The following is a 20,375-nucleotide window of genomic DNA, read 5'->3' on the forward strand; positions in this document are numbered from 1 at the left end:
GGCTCCGAGGCTGACTGAGTTCCCTGTGTTCCTGTTGCAGGTGCTGGCTCCCTAGGCGTGGTGTGGCAACCAGGATGTGAGCATGGCAGCCCAGGCCTTTAGCCCCTCCAAAGGGGGTCTTGTGCCCTCATCAGGAAGCTCGGTCCTTGCCCACTGGAATGACTCTGATAAGTTCAGTAGATCCTACCCCCGGGCCAGCAGGAGAAGGCAGCTCTCTGGACTCTGCCGGCTGAGAGTCTCTCTGCCTGGTGAGCACTGTCCTTTCAGGTTGTGTTCCTGTGTCTTGAGTGAGGCTGATGTGTTTCAGCTGGTTTCAGATCTTCCTCCTCCCCTTCCTCCAGCTTACAGGTGATAGCAATAAGTAGCTGCCAGAAAGCACCTGTGCAATAAGCACCTGAGCCATAAATCACTGCAGGTGGGGAGAGTTTACTGGGGAGGAGGTGCTGCTGAGGTGTTCTGCTCTCGTCCCCAGGCAACCTTTATTGGCTGCCATTTGACCACCCTGCTACCTTGTATTATTATCTAGCAAGTGAAACTTTTCCAAATGGGGAGAAAAATGTTGTTTTACTGGATTCTGTAAGGAGGGGAGGAACTTTGCAGTTGACAGTGCATCCAGATACGCTTCTGCAGGTTTTACCATGGTGAGCATTTTCATAACTGTATGTGGTGCAGATACGCAAGAGGTGTCCTTGTGATGACTTGTTCATGATGCTGCTTCTAGCCCTGCTAAACCACCAGAGCTGCTTTCTGTTTTGGGAGTGGAGTGATGGCATTTGGCTGCTGATGTCACTTCCTGGGGAAAGGGTTTTTTTTCCAGGCAGAAGTTTTGAACATTTTAGTAGAATCATTTGGCATTGCCTAACATAAAAGGTTGGCACAGGTATTCCAATGCCACATCTTGTGAACAGTTAATTAAGTGGCTTCTGACTAATGCAGTATTTAATGAGGGCTTGAAGACTTACTGTAATTACATTTAATGACAGTTTCAATTTTAACTTAAGAGACTTCAAAACCTTTTAAACTTTTTAAAGTGAAAAATAAAAGTTGACTCATCTGGTTGAACCTTATGCATATTGGCCATTTTTTTTTCTAGCCTGCAGGCTGAGTTTAATTGTTCTGTGATTCAGAAGGATATGTTTACTGGTATTATTTCTGCTTTCTTTAGTTTTACTGATTTTATTTCCTTGTGATTTCTTTATGAATCTAGAAGCATATATTTGGGGATTACTTGACAGTTCCCTCAGCTGACAATTTTTTGTATGCATTCCTGTAATACTCCTTGCAGCAATAGCCCATCTTTATCTTCTCACAGGGGAGAAATGGAGCTCCTACTGTTTGTCTTCACTGACAGCTCATAACATTTGTATGAGCAAAACTGCTCACTCTGGAGCTCAGTGGGATTCTGCCTCTCTCTCCACTTCCATTGGAAGTTCTCCTTGCTCCTTTTTGCATCCCCTGGCTGTGGAGGAATCCAGCCAGCACCTCCCTGCACGGAACCAAAACAAAGCCATCCTCACTGTGGATGCCAACACAACAGAGGTATTTGCAGCAGTAGCTCCCAAACTGTCAGACTTAGGTTGTGCCTGTTACTCTTGCATGTATCTGCAGTCAATGAAGGCATTTTATAGCCTGCTCAAGCTCAGCAGTCTTCTAAAGACTGACAACTTGTTTATTTCCATTGCAGGTTGTAGTTAGCAAAGCACACAGGACAACAGTGGAAGGATGGATGTCTTGAGTCTTTTTTTTTCAAACAGGATTAGGGACTAAAGAAGAATGCAGCTGTCAAGTGGCATGAGGGAAGAGAGGAAAAGCAGAATGTGCTTCAAGCCTTCTGTCTTGTTAAGTGCCAAGCCTGGGTGGGATGGGTTTGTGGTGGCACAATCTCTCTCTCTGCCCCACTGAATATGCATGGGCAGAATTTCTCTGGTTGTGTCCTGAGAGTAACCATGAATATGAAAATTCAAAGAGCTGTGCCATTTTTAGTTTGGTTTGCCCATCTTCCAGGCATTTAATCCTGACTTGGGCTGTCACATAGGCTTAAGAGTGCCAGTGACTGGTGTGAGGACTGCATGCCTTTGGGGTGGGTAAAATCTTGTGGACTGCCCAGGGTTTGCTTTCAAATGCAACTTGTTTGTTTTGCCTCTGTGGATGTAATTAATTAAATGACACACGGGACTGGAGTGGGTAGGGGGCTAGAAGAGAGCAGGAATCCTAAAAGAAAGGCCATGTCTCAAACCCTCTTGACCAAGAAGAAATGTGGGCAAAGATGTCCTAGAAAAAGAAGCTTTAGTGAACTTCTCTTATAGATGTCAGCAATTAAAAGAGCCACTCTATTCCCAGGAGAAGGAAGGGATATTATAAGAGATTAAAGCAACAACCTGAGCAGGTGATGATTTAGTAAGAAAACTGACATGTTTTTTTTCTTTGTTTTTGGTGTTTGGGGTGTTTTTTTTCCCCCTGCTTTTCTAGATCCTAGTGGCTAATGACAAAGCCTGCCAGCTGTTTGGGTGCAGGAGTCAGGAACTCATTGGTCAAAAGCTGTCCCACTTGATATGCAAATCCAGTCAAGAGGTATGGAAAGCTGTGGGTGAGGAGAACATAGGAACTGATGAGCATCCTTTGGTGATTTCAGCAACTGTGGTATGTGAAATGTTTAAGCAAATATTCTTTATTTAAGCAAATATTCTTTACCTTGTACAGTGGTTTTGTAGGATTTTGTTTGAGGTTTTAGGGTTGTTGTTGGGTTTTTTTTTAAATTTTTAATATAATGTCCTGATATCTTTACCTTTGTGGGCATTTGGCAATTATGCCATTTTTAGGTCTGTTTGAAAGTTTGCAGGTGTGGGAATTCAAAGGGCAAGAGATGATTTGGGAGGCACCTGGGAGAGCCTTGCAACTGCCAGCTTGACCAAATCAGAAGTTAAAGGACATTAGTTTAGTTTAAAAAAATATATAATTGCTTAACATGGAAAAAAACCTACTAGGGAAAAGTTCCCAATTGTCTGATCTTTTAAAATATTTTTGAAATTATCTTAAATTGCATTGTGGATATTATAGAGTGACAAGTCAGTCAAATACTGTAAGATGTCTGTGCCAAACAGCCCAGTTGGTGCATAAGAATGGAATTGATTTTTTTGCCTATAGTGGAGTTGTTCATAAGAGACTTGCATGAGAAATGTTTCTGCTATCACTAGAAAATATTTGGAAAATGAGCTCCTCTTCTTCCTGGTGTGTTATTTTTGCACTGAAATTGTCTCAGCACCTCAGAGCTTAAGATTCCTGAATCCTCAGTTGGATGCAGGGAAAACAAATACTGAAATTTGAGTCAATGAAACCCACAACTAAAATTAAATGTCTGAGAAAGGCACTCATTCTAAACAATTCCAAATATTTTATAAGAGTCACTGTATAATTCATAAACCCATTCTGTCAAGATCACACAAAAAAATGATAAAAGGCTTGATAGGAAGGCTGCAGGTTATAAAATAATGAACTATCTTCTCATTGGAGAAGGATCTCCTCCCAGAAGAAGTGATGCTGCTATTTTTGCAGCAGAAAATAAGACCTGTTACTAATGTAGAGTAGTCATTAGTACCATGGGAGATCTCCTAGATAAAGCATCCCTGAAAGGCACTTCTCTTGAGTGCAAGGTGTGAGATGATCGCTTTGATTATGCTGAAGGAAATGCCTTGAGTCTTCCTGAGGCTGTGAGGGGAAGACACAAAAGCAACAATGACATTTATTTTGTGTGTGATCTGTGCATTATTTGCAAACCTTTTCATATGTGTATTAAAACTCTGTTTCTGCTAATCACAAATTAGTAAGTAATCAAGATGCAAAGCGTTTTTTTTTTTAACAATGCTGGGGAGGTATCTTGGCTCAGTGTCTTCTTCTTGTTTGAAATTCTTGGAGTAAATTATTAATACCTCTGTATCCTATGGAAAGGTGGATGTTATTGGCCATCTGCAAGAGAAGATCCCTGTCTCAGTCTGGTTGAGGGAAATAAGAAGCAAGGACAACCACTGCTGTGTGGTTGTGCTGGAACCAGTGGAAAGACTTTCAGCTTCTGTTTCCTTCAGGGTTGATGTGAGTGTTTTCCTAATTGTCAAATGAGACTGCAGTTTGGGAGAGTTTGTGCAAATGAAACCTGTCCCAAAGCCAGGGTAGGCATGTGGTTCTCTGTGAGCTTGAAGTGTGTCCATAGCACTGCCCCAAACCAGGACTGCACACAGGATCACAGACTGGTTTGGGTTGGAAGGGAGCTTAATGATCATCCAGATCCAACCCCCTGCATGGGCAGGGACACCTCCCACCAGCCCAGGCTGCTCAAAGCCCCATCCAACCTGCCCTTCAGCACTTCCAGGGATGGAGCTTCCACAGCTTCCCAATCTTGATTTTCTCTTTTTCCTCCAACATCACACTACAGCTGAAACCATATCCAGAAACCAGAGGAAACTCAACAAAACTTGATTTGGCCCTGGCTGTCTTTTTGTTACAACACTGGGCTTTATTTCAACCCAAAAGAAAAACAAACTTCAACATGGGGAAGAGCAAAACACTGTTGGGACTGTGCATGGATCTCCCATGTGGCTCAGCTTTACCTATTCCACAAGTTACTGACTGCTCCCTGGGGATATCTGAGACTTGAACAATGAGGGGTTGGCAGGGGGTTGGTTATTCGTGGCAGGGATGCCAGTGTGAAGGGATCAGCTTGCTGTGGGAAAGTTCTGTGAGGAGTGTTGGACTCCCCTGCTTCTCCTCCATGGCAAAAGGCAAGCTCTCTGCACAGTACTGTTGGAGAAGTATTGCATTATGCCATGTCTGCTCTCACTGAGGTGGCTGTATCCACAAAGAGACTGCAGGATGAAACTTCCTGCCATTTGCAGAAGCTGTTGTTAAAAGGACTGAGTGGACTGTTGGCTAAAATGCTAAAATTAAAATAGTCCTGTACATTTTCTTCCCAAGGGAGAGATTACATCATGTGACCTCCTTTTTGCCCATCTTCATGGCTACCCAGCACTGGAAGAGGTAATTGGGCTCCACATAAAGGACCTGATTCCTTCTGTACAGATCCCGACTCTAGGAAAAAAAATCCCAGAGGTACAGTATGAGCACCATGTTCTTCCATACCCTTCCCATTTGGAACATGGATGCACACTCTTTTCCCCCCTTCTATAACAGAAGAAAACCTCTTCAGAGAGAAGCATAAGTCCCCCAGAATGGGCATGATGCTTATTTTTGGATCTACTGTATGAATATTTCCTGACTAGGAATGAGACCAAGCTTGAGCCTCTCACTGTGGCATCTGTCCTGGTGAAAGACACTTTTCTCCAATCCTGGCTTTTTAAGAAACCAGGCTCTCTCTGGCAGCTCCTTAAAATCCCTTTGAATTCTGTAGCAGGGTCCAGTCATGTCTGTCTGAGGGGTGAGAGTCTAATGAATCCCCAGATCTTGCAAATGCCATGAAAACAGGGAGCCACAGAGTTGAAAGAAGCCTTATTAATACCTTAGTTGCTGAAAAGCTGCAGCATGGCTGTTCCTGGTCTTAATCATCAGGATGTTCATACAAGTGTTCATCACTGGATTCCCAATCCTTAGAAAACCACCCTTGAGTCATTTTGATATTCACAGGATTGGTTCATGTTGCTTTTCCTGCCCTTTTTTCCTGAGAATGCTCCTGTGTCATTTGAATACTGAAGTAATAGTGAAACATTTGGTTAGTTAGAGGTTTTCTGTTTGTTTTGGTTTTGTTTTCATTTAGAATCTCAGGATCCAGCGAGCTGTAGGCAGATCCAGAGAGGGTAACATGTTTCCTCTCAGTTTGAAGCTGCAAGTAGGCCTTCTGGAAGAGGACCAAGCAGCAGTGCAGGAAGATGTTCCACAGACAACACGAGGGGGCTCTTCCCCAGGCTACCATTACTCTGCCACAGTTGTGGTTTTCTGCACCATCAGTGGTCTTATCACTGTCCAATCAGATGGAACCATCTGTGGTATCAAGGATAGCTTTGCTTTGATGCTCTTTGGCTATGAAAAGAAGGAACTGGTGGGAAAGGTAAGACAGGAGTTTTAATCCCTCCCCAAAGAATCCTGTGTCTGGCAGCGGATCCAGTGCAGTTCTAAGCTGTCTTTGACATTTCTGTCTGTCACAAACCCTGAGTGTTCTGTGTGTTTGGTGATGGAGTTGTGGGTTGATATGCCAATTCCCTTGCTGGAATTGCTAAGTCTTGTGGTGCTGAGGATCTTGTATGGATTTCAGGTAGCCAAAAGCAAGTTCTCCTTCAGTCCTGGGGGTGGCTTTTGGCTGGCTATCCATGCAAGTCAGGATTGTTCCCCTTTCCCCCCAACCTGTGAGAGTCACCTTGGCTTCATAAGGTTTCCTTCTGTGTTTTAGAACATCACATTCCTGATCCCTGGTTTCTATAACAACATGCAGAGAAGCAGTGACTGTTCTTTGCCATTATCTCCTCTTGACAACTCCACGGGGACAGAGGGTGAGTGCCTCTTTGAAGATGCTCCTGCCTGCCATACAACTGGCTCTGGCTGCTGGTACAAAGATGAAACCAATAATGACACCAGATTTGCCTGGGAACATGGGAACATGCTTTGTAAAAGCAATGTTCCTCCATGCAGCTTTTAAACTGGGTCTCCATTATAACCTAAGGTGAACAGAATTGTTCACCTAAGGTTGTGCTTCTCTCTTTGTTGCTAAGAAGATGAAACTGAATATCCAAGTTGCAAATTGCACCATCAACAGAGAGTACTTTGTGCTTAATTAATACGTCCCTTCCCCTCCCTGCCTTCTTAGGATCTCTTGAGTATTTTATGATGTATAAAAGACAGCTTTTGGGACAGTATTGCAGCAGAGCTGGAGATACTTGAGACTAATATTTTAAGGAAAAATTATCATATTCTTCTGAATTGGCTCACGTTGCTGCCTAGTATTCGATGCTATGTTGCTGTGCTGTTTCAGGTAGGAGGCATCCCATCTTTCCCTGATGCAGTTCACTGCATCTACAAAGAATTTATCAAAATCATGTTTCCCTGAGCACAATGGGAATAAACAGAAGCAAGGAAGTCTCATCTCTCCAAATCTGTCTTTCCAGCTAGCTTTGTCCAAAACAGAGAGAACAGGCCAAAGTAGTGTGGAGTCCTAATGTTTGGACCACTTTGCCTTAATCAAGTCTTTTATACTTAATTCCTTAGGAATGAGACAGACCAAGGAAGTTCCAAGATTGTTTTTAATCACTGTCATTTCCAAAGCCTAAACATACAAGGTTAATTTGGTCTGTTTTGTTGGGTTTTTTCTTGTTTGGTGCAGACAGCAGCTTCTTGGCTGCATCTTTAGCAAGCCTTCTCTCAAAAGATGAAGAGCAGAAATTGGAAAGAAGACACAAAGAAGACAAATTAATATATGATGAGATTAAACAAAAGAATGGGACCAGTTTCTTTTCTACTCCCTCACCTCCTGAGGTGGCATCTACACCCTCTAATAGGTAGGCATTTCATGACTGTATATTCACTGTGCAAAATGAAGGGCTGTGATGGTAGCCACCAGCAAAACCTGTGTTTTCACTTCAGTGATGTCTGTGAAAAGGTACAACAAGGGTCTTCAGCACTTTGCTCTCTTTAGAATCTGAGTTCTATTCGCAAGACAGGTTGAGTTTTGCCTGCCTTAGATTTTTGTTTAGATCTATACAGCCCACAACTGTAAAGTGACAGGAGTTCCATCTCTAATGGGGACCAAATGCTTCCCCCAGGCTAGGGGAGGTGATTAGGCTTTATCTTTGCTAGATCAGAAACAGTGGATGTCCATCTCCTTCCAGGGTACCCACCAGCTCGTGTTGTACTCAACTCAGGTTCCCTGGAGTTAATTTTAAGTGTGTAACTGTCAGGTCATACGTTAAAACAGGAGACTGTGTTACTGGAGTCCTGAGTTACTATTACTGTACTTTTCTCAGTCTTTTTTCTGTTCCAATGTTAGAAAATTCCACACAAATACCTGTATGATGCACATGATTTATCTTAAGTCAAATTTTAAGCCTTCTACATTAACAATTCTAACACTCAGAAAATATTTATTACCCTTTTTAATAAATAGACTATTACAGCACAGTCCTTGCTGCTTTTTAGGGAGACTGATAATCTCATTGTTTCTTTGTACTCCTGGGTTTATGTCTCTCATACCATACTTGGAATTTAAATGCTCTGCTGCATTTTTACTTATAGATATGTTTGTAAAACACCTTGTGTACTGTGGGTTTCAGTGAACTATGGTTAAATTGGCAGATTAGACATTAGGAGGGAATTCTTCACTATGAGGGTGGTGAGACCCTGGCCCAGGTTGCCCAGGGAAGCTGTGGCTGCCCCATCCCTGGCAGTGATGAAGGGCAGGTTGGATGGGGCTTGGAGCAACCTGGGCTGGTGGGAGGTGTCCCTGCCTATGCAGGGGGTTGGAGCTGGATGATCTTTAAGGTCTCTTCCAACCCAAGCCAGTCTGTGATTCTGTGGATGGGCACATCCATCCTCTGTTGGACAGACAGGGGATCTTCTGTTCTCAGGACTGGAAGTGTCCTGCCACATGCATTGGCTTTTTGTGGTGCCAAGTGGTGTATGATACACATTTAGAAATTAAGCTGGAGAAGGAAGTATTCCATAGGGGAAGAGTGCCATTCAAGTGTACCTGCTCTTCTTTGGTCAAGATGGAATTTGTTAGGATTTTGGATGCCTGTGCCAACAGCTTTCTCTGTTTTCCTTTAAAACTTATATAAAAAACAATTAGTGAAGGTTTTAAAAAGTGACCATAGTAATGGAAGAGTGGGCAGCCTACAGTATGATGGTTTTCTCATTCTTTTGTCATCATGACATTACTAATAACTGTGAATTCTTGCAGTGGAGACAGGATTGGTACCAAGGGGCTGCCAGCCCACTGTGGAGAGCCTTCCCCTGGGACCTGCCTTGACAGAATCCCAGCAGTAGAACAGTGCAGAGCAGTGGAAACTTCAGGATTGAATAATTCTCAGAAGATTCTCTCTGCAAGGCTCTCTCCCACACCATATGATTCAGAACAGTTTGATTTAGGTCAGAACATGAAAATTCCAGCAAGAAGCAGTGATAGTGCAGAGTCTGGTGCATCTGAGACTCAAAATGCCAGTGAGACTAATATCTTGCCTAACCAATTACAAGTTCCTCATCAAGACCTGAAGGAATTAAATTGTCAGCAGATCTGTAAGTTACCACATGAAATGCTGGAGCATCAGCAGTCCCCTGATGCCTGGGGGCAGGCTTCTTCAGTAAATATTGCCTGGTCACCTGTTTGTTCTAGGCTAGAAGACAAGCTAGACCCTGCATCCCATGGCCCCATTAAGCCACCTTCTGTTTTTACTTGTAACTCACCTGGAACACCAACCATGGATGAGCCATGTTCTGGGAGAACGCTGGACTGCAGACAGGACTTTCACAGCCAGATGGTGACAGGGCACTTGTCAAAAACAAACCTTGTGTGTGATGCAAAACATTCCAGCCTTGAGCCCCTTGTCAGTGAAAACTGCCTGCTAAATGATGCTTCATCCTTCCTTGCAAATGGAAGAATCACAATCCATGATGTTTGCTCTGGAAATAAAATGGGTTGCAGAGCTTCTGCACCAGGAGTTGCCACACCCTCTGAAGATGTTACAGAGTTAGACACTGAGCTGAACTGTATTTGCTCTGGTCTTGAAGTACTGGATCTGGATATTGGTGCCAAGGGGAACTCAAACAATTGTTTGGGTATTACTGCAGCTCTTGGAACATCCTCCTCTAATACAGTGGACTGGGCTGGAGACAATATGCCAGCTCAGAAAAAGAATGCCCTTTCAACTGGGCAAGGAGGGCAACTGGTGAATGGTGTTACCATAGAAGATGGTTTTGTATTGCTGGCCTCCCCAAGGCAGTTAGAAAACTCAGAAGAATCCTCCAAAGCATTTCTTGAGAAGCCTAAAACTCTTGTAGAGACTCCAAGGGACAACATCAAGAGAGACCCCCTGAAAAGCAAAGGTAGTCCTGAAGAAGACTGTCTGTTGCATGGGCAGCAAAATATGGAGATAAAAATAACATCAACCCCAGTGAAACAAGAAGAAAGGCTGAATCCAGCAGCTCCTTTGACCTTGGAGATTCTGGAAGGCAGCTATGCTGGGAATTGCTGTCACAGAGATGGTTCACAGTTAAGTAAGTTAAACCTATTTCTTCAGTTCCCAAAACTCTCACTGGAATGGTCTTTTTCACCCACATTTTTGCAGAAGGTAGCCAGTTCTGGTGAGAAGCTCACAAGTGGCAAAGGAAGGGAAAAGCTCTAGCATCTAGCAAAAAAAATGGTATTTATGTTTACTTAGAGGGCATTGGAAAAGCAAGTGGTATAAAACATAAAGTTACTATGAAATTAGTCCAGACTGAATAGTCAGACATATTATTAAAACACAATTAAAGGTTTGAACTTAGTAACTCTTCTGAACATAAACTATAAGCTCCATTGTAAAACTTAAATGTAAATTGATGATGAATATGGATGTAGCCACCAAGGATCTCTACAATAACTCTACATTTGTCACTCTCTCTGGTTCCTTGTTGAGTAGGTGCTCCCCAAATAAATAATGGAGGAGTTAACTTTAAGAGCTCAGGATTTTGTCCTAAATTGTCTGCAGTCTCATTCAACACTGAAGTTGCATTTTACCATTGTAACTTCCTCCCTCATTTCTACAGGTGTACTCTTTGAAGTGAAACGTGTAGAGCTGCAGGACCCTGCCATACTTTTCTGTGTCTGGGTGATGAAAGACCTTCTACAGTGCCAGAAAGAAACTGCAGCAAATACTCAGCTTTTGCTCTCCAGTCTAGCAAGCTCTGCCCAGTCTTCTGCAGATCTTTCTACACAGAGTCTTGGAGAAGTAAGAAATCCTACCATTGTATAACGTTGAGCATTTCTCTCCTTGTTTCCCTGTTAAGCTGAAGTAGGAAAGTTTGTAGAATTCAAATAATGTCATGAGGTAGTGGGTGGATATTGCTGGTTTTTTTGTTTCCCTCTTTTTATGTCAAAATAAATGTTTTAAATTGCTATTTGGCAGTAGTTCTGGTAGTCTGTGTTTGGCTTTGTGTAGTTATCTTTCTAGTCTGAACAATGAAAGCACTTGTTTTAAAATTGTTCTTTAACTGGTTTAAGTGCATCTACAATAGAGGCTTCCATCAGGGTGATAAAACTGCTTTTTAGTTAGTTGTGGGATGTAAAATTGACAGTACTTCAACCAAGGCTGTAGAGGAAAATACTGTCTTTGATCACTTGAAACAGATAGTGGTCACCTTCTGGGTTCCTTGAGTACATGTATGCATTCCCTAGGTGTTACCATAGCTGGATTTTATGATGAATTTAACAGAGAAGTACACAGATATTTAGGCACCACATGTGTAACATGTTTTTGGTGATGAGACATCCAAGCTACAAGAGGCTCTGAGGAGCTGCTGAAATGTACTGTGGATCAGTCCTGCAGTTTTCCTCCCCTGCCTCACCTTTAATCAGTGAGCTGGGAGATAATGTAGATATTTAAAAAGCTTGGCTATTGGCAAAACTTGCTATTTGAGGTATTTTTTATGAGACCTTTGAGAACTGAGGAATAAGGGGGCTCTTTTTTTTTCCTTTTAGAAAATCATCTCCCATGTACATGCACATCTATGTCAAAATACAAGCAGTTCTGATCATTTTATGTATAATTCCAAATTTTGCTGTTCCAAACAAATGCCTCCTTGAGATTTGCTGTGTTCCCTCTCACTATGGAATACTGTTAATGTCATAAAGATGTTCTGATATCATGTCCTTGTAGATACCATCTGTGGTGGAGAAAGATGATAATTGCAGAGACAAACAACCCTAAGCCCCATCCTGAGAGCAAGAAAAGCTCTTGTGTTTAATTTCTCGTGCAGTGTCACAGGCCTTGGTAGGAAGGCAGGTGATGTTTCTCTACTGGGGATTTTACTGGGGTGTTAAAACTAAAGCAGATTTGCCTTGAACTTGTTCCCACTTCGTGTCTGCCAAGAGACCAACCTACAGAACTGAAACACTGTCTTACCAGAAAGTGTGGTAAACACTGGGAATTGAATATCTTTTATATACCAGCCCTTTTTAGGTTAGTGAGGCAAACAGACATTGCTAAATTTATAGACAGGGCTTCAAGAAGCACCTTTTTAGTTCTGTCCATCTCGAATACACTTGCCTGGAAAAATTACAGCATTGCAAGTAACCAGCTTTTTATTAATGAAGTAAAATGACCATTTGGTGATAGATCACAATGAGTTCATTTTCCTACTTGCACAGAGAATTTTCTGTGAGCCTCTAAGGTGCAGATGCTTCTGTTTTCATTAAGCAGTAATTGTAGCTGCTGAGTGATGACTGTTTGAGTTAACCTGTCTGGTATGGTGATGGTCACATCAACATACAGTTCTTGCTGACAAAACCAAAGATCACTCCTTTGGGCTTGCAGATTTATACTTTCTTTTCAGTGTTTACGTGGTTTTATAAACCTGATTCTGTGGCTTGCTTAATTTTTTTCTTGGTTTTTGTTTTTTTTACCTGTACCTAGGCCATCAGATCTACTTCCCTTTTTGAGAATTCCCGAAGAGCTGAAGAACTTGAAGGATTAAGGGCATGTGAGGGAGAATATGCAAAAAATTATACCACTCTCAGTCTTATTGGCAAAGGATCTTTTGGCTTTGTCTGGACTGCCAGGGACAAGCAAGATCACCAGGAGGTTAAATATTTCTTTTAGATCTCATTGCAATAATGATTTAGGCTGAAAACTGAAATCAGAAGTATTCTGGGTGTTGAGGGTCAAGCTCTGGTGTTTCTCTGCATGGAGAAAGGTCTCATTTCCTTCCACTGCACCCCTGTGCCAGAAGTCACCACTGCTGTAACTGGGATGATAAATGAGCTGGCCTGGCAAAGCTTTTGGAATTCAGAGCATCAATAAAAAGGAAGGAAAGATCTTCCAGTTCTGTGCATCTAGAACTAAATTAGTTTGAATGTGTTTAAAGGTACTATAAGCAAATACACCTTGCATTGCTTCTGGCCTTCTAGTAATCATTCAGTAACATTTTCCCTGGAAATTAACTTATCAGACACTTAAAGCCATATTTTTGCAGGCAATGCTGAATGTTGTTGTCTGTGCAGGTTGTTGTCAAGTTCATCTGGAAGGAGAGGGTGCTTGAGGACTGCTGGGTAGATGATCCTGACCTGGGGAGAGTTACTCAAGAAATCTCCATCCTTTTGAAGCTGCAGCACCCCAGTATCATTAAGGTACAGTGGACTCTGAGGGGATGCAGTTAGAACTGCATCAGATGGTTCCTTTGAATACTTGGTGTCTCCTGTTCCTCCTCAGGAGTGAGGAAGTGTCTTGTATTAAATCTACTTTTTCAGGATAGAAAGGAACCTACATACCCATTTTTGTTTTGGAGGGTATGTTACAGCAGACTATCACTTTTTGGGACACTTTACCCCAAACAATTGATGTAAACATTTATCTGGAGGTGTGACTCTAACAAAAAAAGCCTCTGTGCTATTTCAAGATGATAAGAAGTACATCTTGGAAGTGCAGTGTCACATCTGGACATGTGCTAGTTCAGTAAATAATCTTGATTGCTCTTCTTTCTTATGGCATTGTTGGGTTTGGGTTGAGATTTTTTTTTCCCAGAAAGATAAATCTTCTTGGTTTTAATTCTGCTCTCAGTTTTAATTATTCTCTCTTTTCAAGAAACACTTGTGCTCAGTGAAATGAGACTTCAAATATTAGAATATACATTGATTCAATCTCCAAGAGGAGAGCAGTGGTTTTTTGGTTTTTGGTGTGTGTGTGTGGTTTTTTGTGGGGGGGCTTGTTGTGTTTTTTGTGTGTGTGTTTGTTTGTTGTTTGTGTTTTGTTTTTTTTTTAAAAAAAAAAAAGATAAAAGGCCATTTGAGGATAAAGCACATTTGTTTAAAAGCCTGTTTTTTATAGGTGCTGGATGTCTTTGAAAATGAACACTTCTTCCAGCTAGTGATGGAGAAGCATGGATCTGGTCTGGATCTGTTCACATTCATTGATAATCAGCCCAACTTGGATGAGCCATTAGCAAGCTATATATTCAGACAGGTGAGAGCTGGGAATGTGCAGTTGCTACATGAGGTAAGATTTGGTTCATATAAGAACCAGGACCCTATTTCACTCGAAAGAATGACTGGTTAATCAGCTGAACCAGCATCTTCCTCACCACCTGCAGAACTTCCCCTCATTGTTCTGAAGGGCTGCTTTCTAGCTAACTGCAGAGCTACCTGCAGAAACCTTTTTAAGGTTTGCTTTGAAACCTAGAATAAGGAAACTTCTAGAGGACTTCACTTCATATGAGGATTTCCTGCAGAGCCATTGCCTCTGGGCTGTGACTAGCAGCACACCTCCCCTCTGACCAAGGTGTCCATTCATGTAGCACATTTCCTTTCTGGGAGGAGGGAAGTGCATGGAAATTGCCCCAAGCCTCACTAAAAGCCATGCTTTCACTTGGAACAGTGTTTGGTTTGGATTGGTTTTGGGGGTAAAGGGCTCTCCTCTTCTTAAGGAATTTAAAATCAAGACATTATCTTGCAATTTAATGTGGCATAATGCAGAATAACTCAAGGTAGTTTGCTGTGAGTCAGAAGCTGCCTAAGTGCTGAATTTATTCAGTGAGTTAACCACAACAGCAGTCCTCAAGGAATTCACCCTCTTGGTCATGCCAAAACTAGCCAGAAATTTAGGAACAGCTTTTTTCTCCTATGGTCCCTTTAGATTCCTGATGGATAAAGCCCTTTTCCTAAGCCAGCCTTGTGCTTTGTTACTTCAGACCTGTACAGTATTTCCATGCAGAAGGAGCTTTGTATTATAAATAGCAAGTTTTTCTCCCTGAGCCATCTGCTTTTCTCTCTCAAATGCATTGTGGTAAGGATCACAATTGTCTCCAAGGTGATATCATTCTGATGCTATTCTTAATGATGGCACCACACCATGAATCACGCAGAAAGAAGAATGGAATTTAGGAGTGACTAGATTATTTATACAGAACATCACTCTTTTGAGTGCTTTGTCATCCTGCAGTATCAGAGGCACACAGTAATATCCTTCTGGAGAAATCAAAGGACCCTCCAAATGAAGCTGGGATAAAAATAGAGTCACCAGCAGGATTGTAACAGTAAGTTCTGATGCTTGTAACAAAAAAAAACAAACCCAAGCACATTGTGATCAGAGCATGCCATCTTCCTGCAGATTTGTGTGAGCTAAACAAGGAAAAGGCTTTTTTAAGTCCCCCAAGAGCATTTTAACACCCACTGCAGCAATGCTGGCAGGGTTCATCTCCAGTTACCAAAATTAGGATCTATATCTTGTTGATAGAGTGTCAAAACCAGCCCAAATGGGGCTGTTGGAACTCTCTGGTGCCACGTAGGCTATCCAGGAGGACATCTCTGTAGTAACACTGAGCTCTTTCTTCCTCTTCCAGCTTGTCTCAGCTGTCGGGTATCTCCACTGTAGAAATATTCTCCACAGAGATATCAAGGATGAAAACATTGTCATTGCTGAAGATTTTACCATTAAATTAGTGGACTTTGGTTCAGCTGCCTACCTGGAACCTGGCAAATTGTTTTATACCTTTTGTGGGACAATTGAATACTGCTCTCCAGAAGTGCTGTCTGGCAAACCGTACGTCACCCTCTGACAAGGAATTCTTGTGTCCATCACACCAAAACCAGGGGGGTGTAGGGCTGAATTAGGATCACAAGAGTCACAGAATAGTCACGGTTGGAAAACCATAGAGAAGACAAGCTGCTTTGCCATTGGTGCCCTGCTAGGGCATCTGGGCACTGCAGTGAGTTTTAGGGCACTGCAATGACAGAAATTATGTGTAAAGGCTTGAATACATACAAAATTGTTTCTAAGTCTGTTAACAGACTTTCTTATTCTGGTCAGATGTTTTGCAAAGCCTTGCTTTGCTCTCATTTCACAAATGTTTTTGTGGTTCCTTCAGGCAGCTCCTCTTGCTGGGGTGGGGGGAAGAAGCTATGCAAGGAGGGGAGGAAGTTCCTGCTGGGAGCTAGGTGGAAGCCAAAGCAGTGCTGCTCTGGGAATTCAGCCTGTTACTGTGTGAATAAACTGTCCCTTTTTCTATTTCCAAATAACTTTTGTTTTGAAAGGGCTGGGAGGGGGCAAATGGGATTCCACTGAAGTGTCTAATCCTCCATTTAAATATTCACTTGATAGTTGTGGTTTCTGGTGGAGAAGGGGGAGGCTTAAGTTCCCTTGTCACACAACTTATGCTTGTAGGAGTCTAGGTGCCTATTATAAGTACAACTGAAACTAGCTGGCCATTCTTTTTTGTTTGTTTTTCATTGAGAATGTGATAACACAGGCTTGTCAGAAACACATGAGAAACTTACTAGAATTCTTACAAACTTCTTATATTGAAAACTGGAAATAAGACCTACAGCTGCTTTTTTTTTTTTTACTTTCTTTAGCAAACAATTCTGTGTTTGCAGTCTGAGTTTTTATCTCTGCTTAGGTACCATGGCCCTGAGCTGGAGATGTGGTCCCTTGGTGTCACCCTTTACACACTAGTATTTGGAGAGAATCCCTTCTGTGAGCTGGAGGAAGCCATGGCAGCTGTCCTGAACCCTCCTTGGCATGTGTCAAAAGGTGAATTTTTCCTGTTTGCTTTTCTAAAGAAACAGATCTCTTGAGGAAAGTATAAGCAGTGTTTATTCTCCTGAAAGGAAGAGCAAGACTGGGGAAAATGCTTCCAAATGTGCTCTACAATGATTTTAAAAGCTGCTCACTGAAGCAGAGTTGTCCAAGGTGTCCTTTTCAGGTGAGGTCGGCAGTTCATGCCTGTGATGAACACAGCTATCTGCCCTGTGTTAGATTAGTTTCAAAATCCAGGCCACCCATTATTACGATGATTGAACCTGACAGCTTTTCAACCTTTGGTGAAGGTTTATACCTGAGAAAACCAGACCAAATAATGACTGATGGGAAAAGTTCACTCTAGTAGAGAACTTTTTAAGATCAGTAATGTCACTCCTGTGACTCTAATGCAAGTTTTATCTCGCTTGAACTATTGCCTATCCATGCTATGTCACTTTTGAGATGGATGATATTGTGTTAATTTATAATTTCTGAATTAATTGTACGGCTTGACCTCACAGGAAAAATACATTGGCTTTGTTTGCTGTTGGAGGTATAAAAAGCTAATTGGATGCCAGGCTAAAGAAATCCTCATTAACAAGTTCTCTGGGGTCCTTAGGAGCACTGTGGTTCTTAGGCTCCAGGGTGCTGCAGTTGACAGGTAAAGTCTGGAAGCTTTCTTTGAACCCCAAAGACACCTTTAACCCTAGATCAAACACCTGGTGACTGCAGGGCAAGACTGTGAGTCAGGGTTGCCTCTGTGGCATTTGCTTCATCTTCTGTCCTCCTCAATGTCATAACTCTGAGCTCAGTCCTCTGTTTGCACAACCTGGAAATCCCAGATCATTCCCAGAGCTCAGCACGTGTGACTAAGACTCTGGTAGAAGACAAGGGATTAATGGGGAGGATTTGTAATGAAAATCTGCATTCTTTGAATAGAAACCATATCTTGCATTCCCAGCATGCCTAAAATACAGCCTGAGGCATTCCTCTGAGCTCTGTCTCTCCCCAGGTCTCATGGATCTCATGGCTGGGCTTTTGCATCCCGTCCCAGAGCAGCGCACCACCCTCCCCGTGTTAGTAGAGGATGGTTGGCTGAAGCAGCCTGTGAACCTGGGGGACTATACCTGGGAAGAGGTATTCATCTCTCCTGAGTCAGGTGAGAGGTTGTTCTGAACGTTTTTTTTCCTACCCCCAGGGTGTGCCAAACACACAGGAATGATTTCTCAGAGAAGGCCGAGCTGTGGGTAGCAAGATACTTCCCACCAGGTCACCTGCTGGTGCCAAACGTGCTCAGTTTGAAGACAGGTCCCTGCTCACACCTCACTGTTGTCTGTCTCCCTAGGAAGCAACAGATTCAGAAACAGCTCTGGTGAGCACGCACATGGAGACAGGCTCCCAGCTGTGGAGACTGAGCCATCCTTGGATGCTCCTGACTGTGAGTGTGCAGAGCCCCACCAGGAAGCTGCAGCAGCTCTGGAGTGCCCTTCCTGGGGGCTGGGGCACCACTGCCCTTCCTCCCAGGGCTCAGCCCTGTGGAACAATAGCTCCTTATCACCAGACAAGGATTGTCACTCAGGAACCAAGAGGAATTAATTGTAAGTGCTCCTCTCTTGTAGATGGGTAGATATTACTTCTCTCTTGTGGAAAGACTTGAGTGCTCAGCACCAAGGGGTGGGCAGGGCAGCTTTGAGCTGCTCTGTCTGGGCAGGATCCCTCTGGAAAAGCTTGTCACTAATAGGTGTTTGTAAATGTTCTTTTAAAGCTGTGAGGCATTTTAACGTGTTCTTTAAATTGGTTCATAACTCAGAGTACCTTTTAATTAGCTCTTTTTACTTTGTATATGTCGTTTCCCTCCTTCTGAAAAGTGAATGAATAAACATGAGATGAACCTTAGGTTAATTGTTGGACTGGGTGATCTTGAAGCACTTTTCCAACCAAGGTTGGCTGTGATTTTGTGAACACCTTCAGGGTGCATGCACAGAGAGGCCTCAAAAACAAACAAGAGAATTTCATGATTTAGGGTTTTTTCCCTCCCCGTTTTTCTTTTGGCCACAGTTCTCTCTGTAACCGGGGCGACAGTCCCAGATGCTGATGAGACAAAGATAGTAGAAAGAAAACAGATTCAGTAACTAGCTAAAATCGTGAGAGAGGCACAGCTTGTCCTCGGTACTCTGGAGGAGGCAGGGTCAGGAGAGCTGAACCGGTAAGGGGATGCTCTGCAGCCATCCCCGCACCTCGTCGGCGGGGAAATGCCCGCTCGGCCGCCTTCCCGGGCCCCTGCGTGGCCGGGGCCCCGCGGCGGGGGCGGGAGGAGCGCGGCGGGGCGGCCCCCGGCTCCTCCCCGCGCCGGGCCATGGCGGGGCGGCTGCTGCGCGGCTGCGGGCGGGCGGCCTGGCCGCCCGGCTGGGCCTGGGTGTCCCGCGGCTTCCCCGCCGCTCCCGGGCTGTGCCGCGGCTGCGGGGAGGCGGCGGGGCTGCGGGCCATGGGTTTCAGCGAGGAGCACGCCCGGCGGCTCCTGGGGCTGCAGCCCCGGCTCGGGCCCCAGCGCCTGGAGGCGGCGGCGGCGCAGCTGCTGCTGCTGGGTCTGAAAAGCGAGGCCGCCCTCGGCCTTCTGGAGCGGAGCCCGGAGCTGCTGCGGATGCCGACGGAGCGGCTGCGGGAGCGGGCGGGAGAGCTGCGGCGCCTGGGGCTGGACGGAGGTAGGGCAGCACGGAGGTAGGGGGGAGCGGCGGGGCCGGGCCCCGGCAGCTCCCGGCCCGCTCACCCCCCTGCCCGCAGGGCAGCTGCAGCGGGCGCTGAGCCGCTGCCCCCAGCTCCTCACCCTGCCCCGGAGGAGGATGGCGGCGGCCGTGCGGCTGCTGCGGGAGCGCTGCCTCTTCACGGCCGAGCAGCTGAAGGAGGTGCTGAGGACCTGCCCCGGCGTCCTGCTGGAGGAGCCGCGCCAGCTCCACCACCACTTCCAGGTGAGGGGCAGGGCTGCCCGCCCCGGGAGCGGGGTGCGGGGTCGGGGCTGTGCGTGAAAACCCCTGTCCCGCCCGCAGTACGCCTACTTCAGGATGGGGATCCAGCAGAAGGAGATGGTAAAGGCCCGGCTTTTCCAAATGCCCTTTGCCGAGCTCAGGAACCGGCACATCTTCCTAGAGCGCCGGGGGCTCTACCAGACACCGTACAAAGGCCAGACCCAAACCAGTAACCCGAAACTAAAGGACGTCCTTCAGCTCCCAGAAAAAGACTTCCTGGCCAGCCTGGCCCGCTCTACCGTGGAGGAGTATGAGGTCTTCAAGAAGCTGCTGGCTCGAGAGGAGGAGGAAGAAGAAGAGGAGAAGGAGGAGGAAGAAGAGGACACAGATGCACTATACACAGAGGAAGACTAAGGCTTGGACACGGAAAGATGTAAACCAGCCCAGGAGTGAGGAGGTGAGGTTCCAGGGTGCCTGAACTCTCCCATTCTGGCCCCACTGCACTCACAGGTGCTCTGGGCCTTGACCCCACACAGGTATAAGCCACGGTGGCTTCAGGACTCTGTGGGGCCCTTCTGAGGGGCAGCAATAAATCCCATCTATCAGAATACAACAGTAACCCTTGTTCCTCCTCATTAACCAACTACTTTAGAAAAATCCAGTTTCCATAAAGTGTTTTTATTTTTTAAAAAAAAGGGAAAAAAAAAAAAAAGAA

At 44.4% G+C, this 20,375-nt stretch overlaps 2 protein-coding genes across 2 annotated transcripts; both read left to right on the forward strand.

The window, feature by feature from the left end:
• The first annotated feature begins 70 nt into the window (after positions 1-70).
• Positions 71-18,688, forward strand: PASK (PAS domain containing serine/threonine kinase). Its single transcript, XM_051626898.1, has 17 exons — positions 71-248; positions 1,313-1,539; positions 2,470-2,640; positions 3,946-4,086; positions 4,966-5,100; positions 5,762-6,052; positions 6,392-6,491; positions 7,319-7,493; positions 8,891-10,203; positions 10,735-10,916; positions 12,600-12,767; positions 13,187-13,312; positions 14,010-14,144; positions 15,520-15,719; positions 16,576-16,709; positions 17,710-17,856; positions 18,043-18,688. Exons 1-17 carry the CDS (start codon positions 83-85, stop codon positions 18,291-18,293), a joined length of 4,062 nt encoding a protein of 1,353 aa, XP_051482858.1. The 5' UTR covers positions 71-82; the 3' UTR covers positions 18,294-18,688.
• Positions 18,689-19,035: 347 nt separating this feature from the next.
• MTERF4 (mitochondrial transcription termination factor 4) lies at positions 19,036-20,279 on the forward strand. The gene is made up of 3 exons (XM_051626582.1): positions 19,036-19,399; positions 19,479-19,663; positions 19,742-20,279. The coding sequence occupies exons 1-3, from the start codon at positions 19,054-19,056 to the stop codon at positions 20,072-20,074; spliced, it is 864 nt and encodes a 287-aa protein (XP_051482542.1). The 5' UTR covers positions 19,036-19,053; the 3' UTR covers positions 20,075-20,279.
• Positions 20,280-20,375: the final 96 nt, after the last annotated feature.

This window comes from Apus apus, chromosome 8, assembly GCF_020740795.1.
Source record: "Apus apus isolate bApuApu2 chromosome 8, bApuApu2.pri.cur, whole genome shotgun sequence".
Classification (NCBI taxonomy): Eukaryota; Metazoa; Chordata; class Aves; order Apodiformes; family Apodidae; genus Apus; species Apus apus.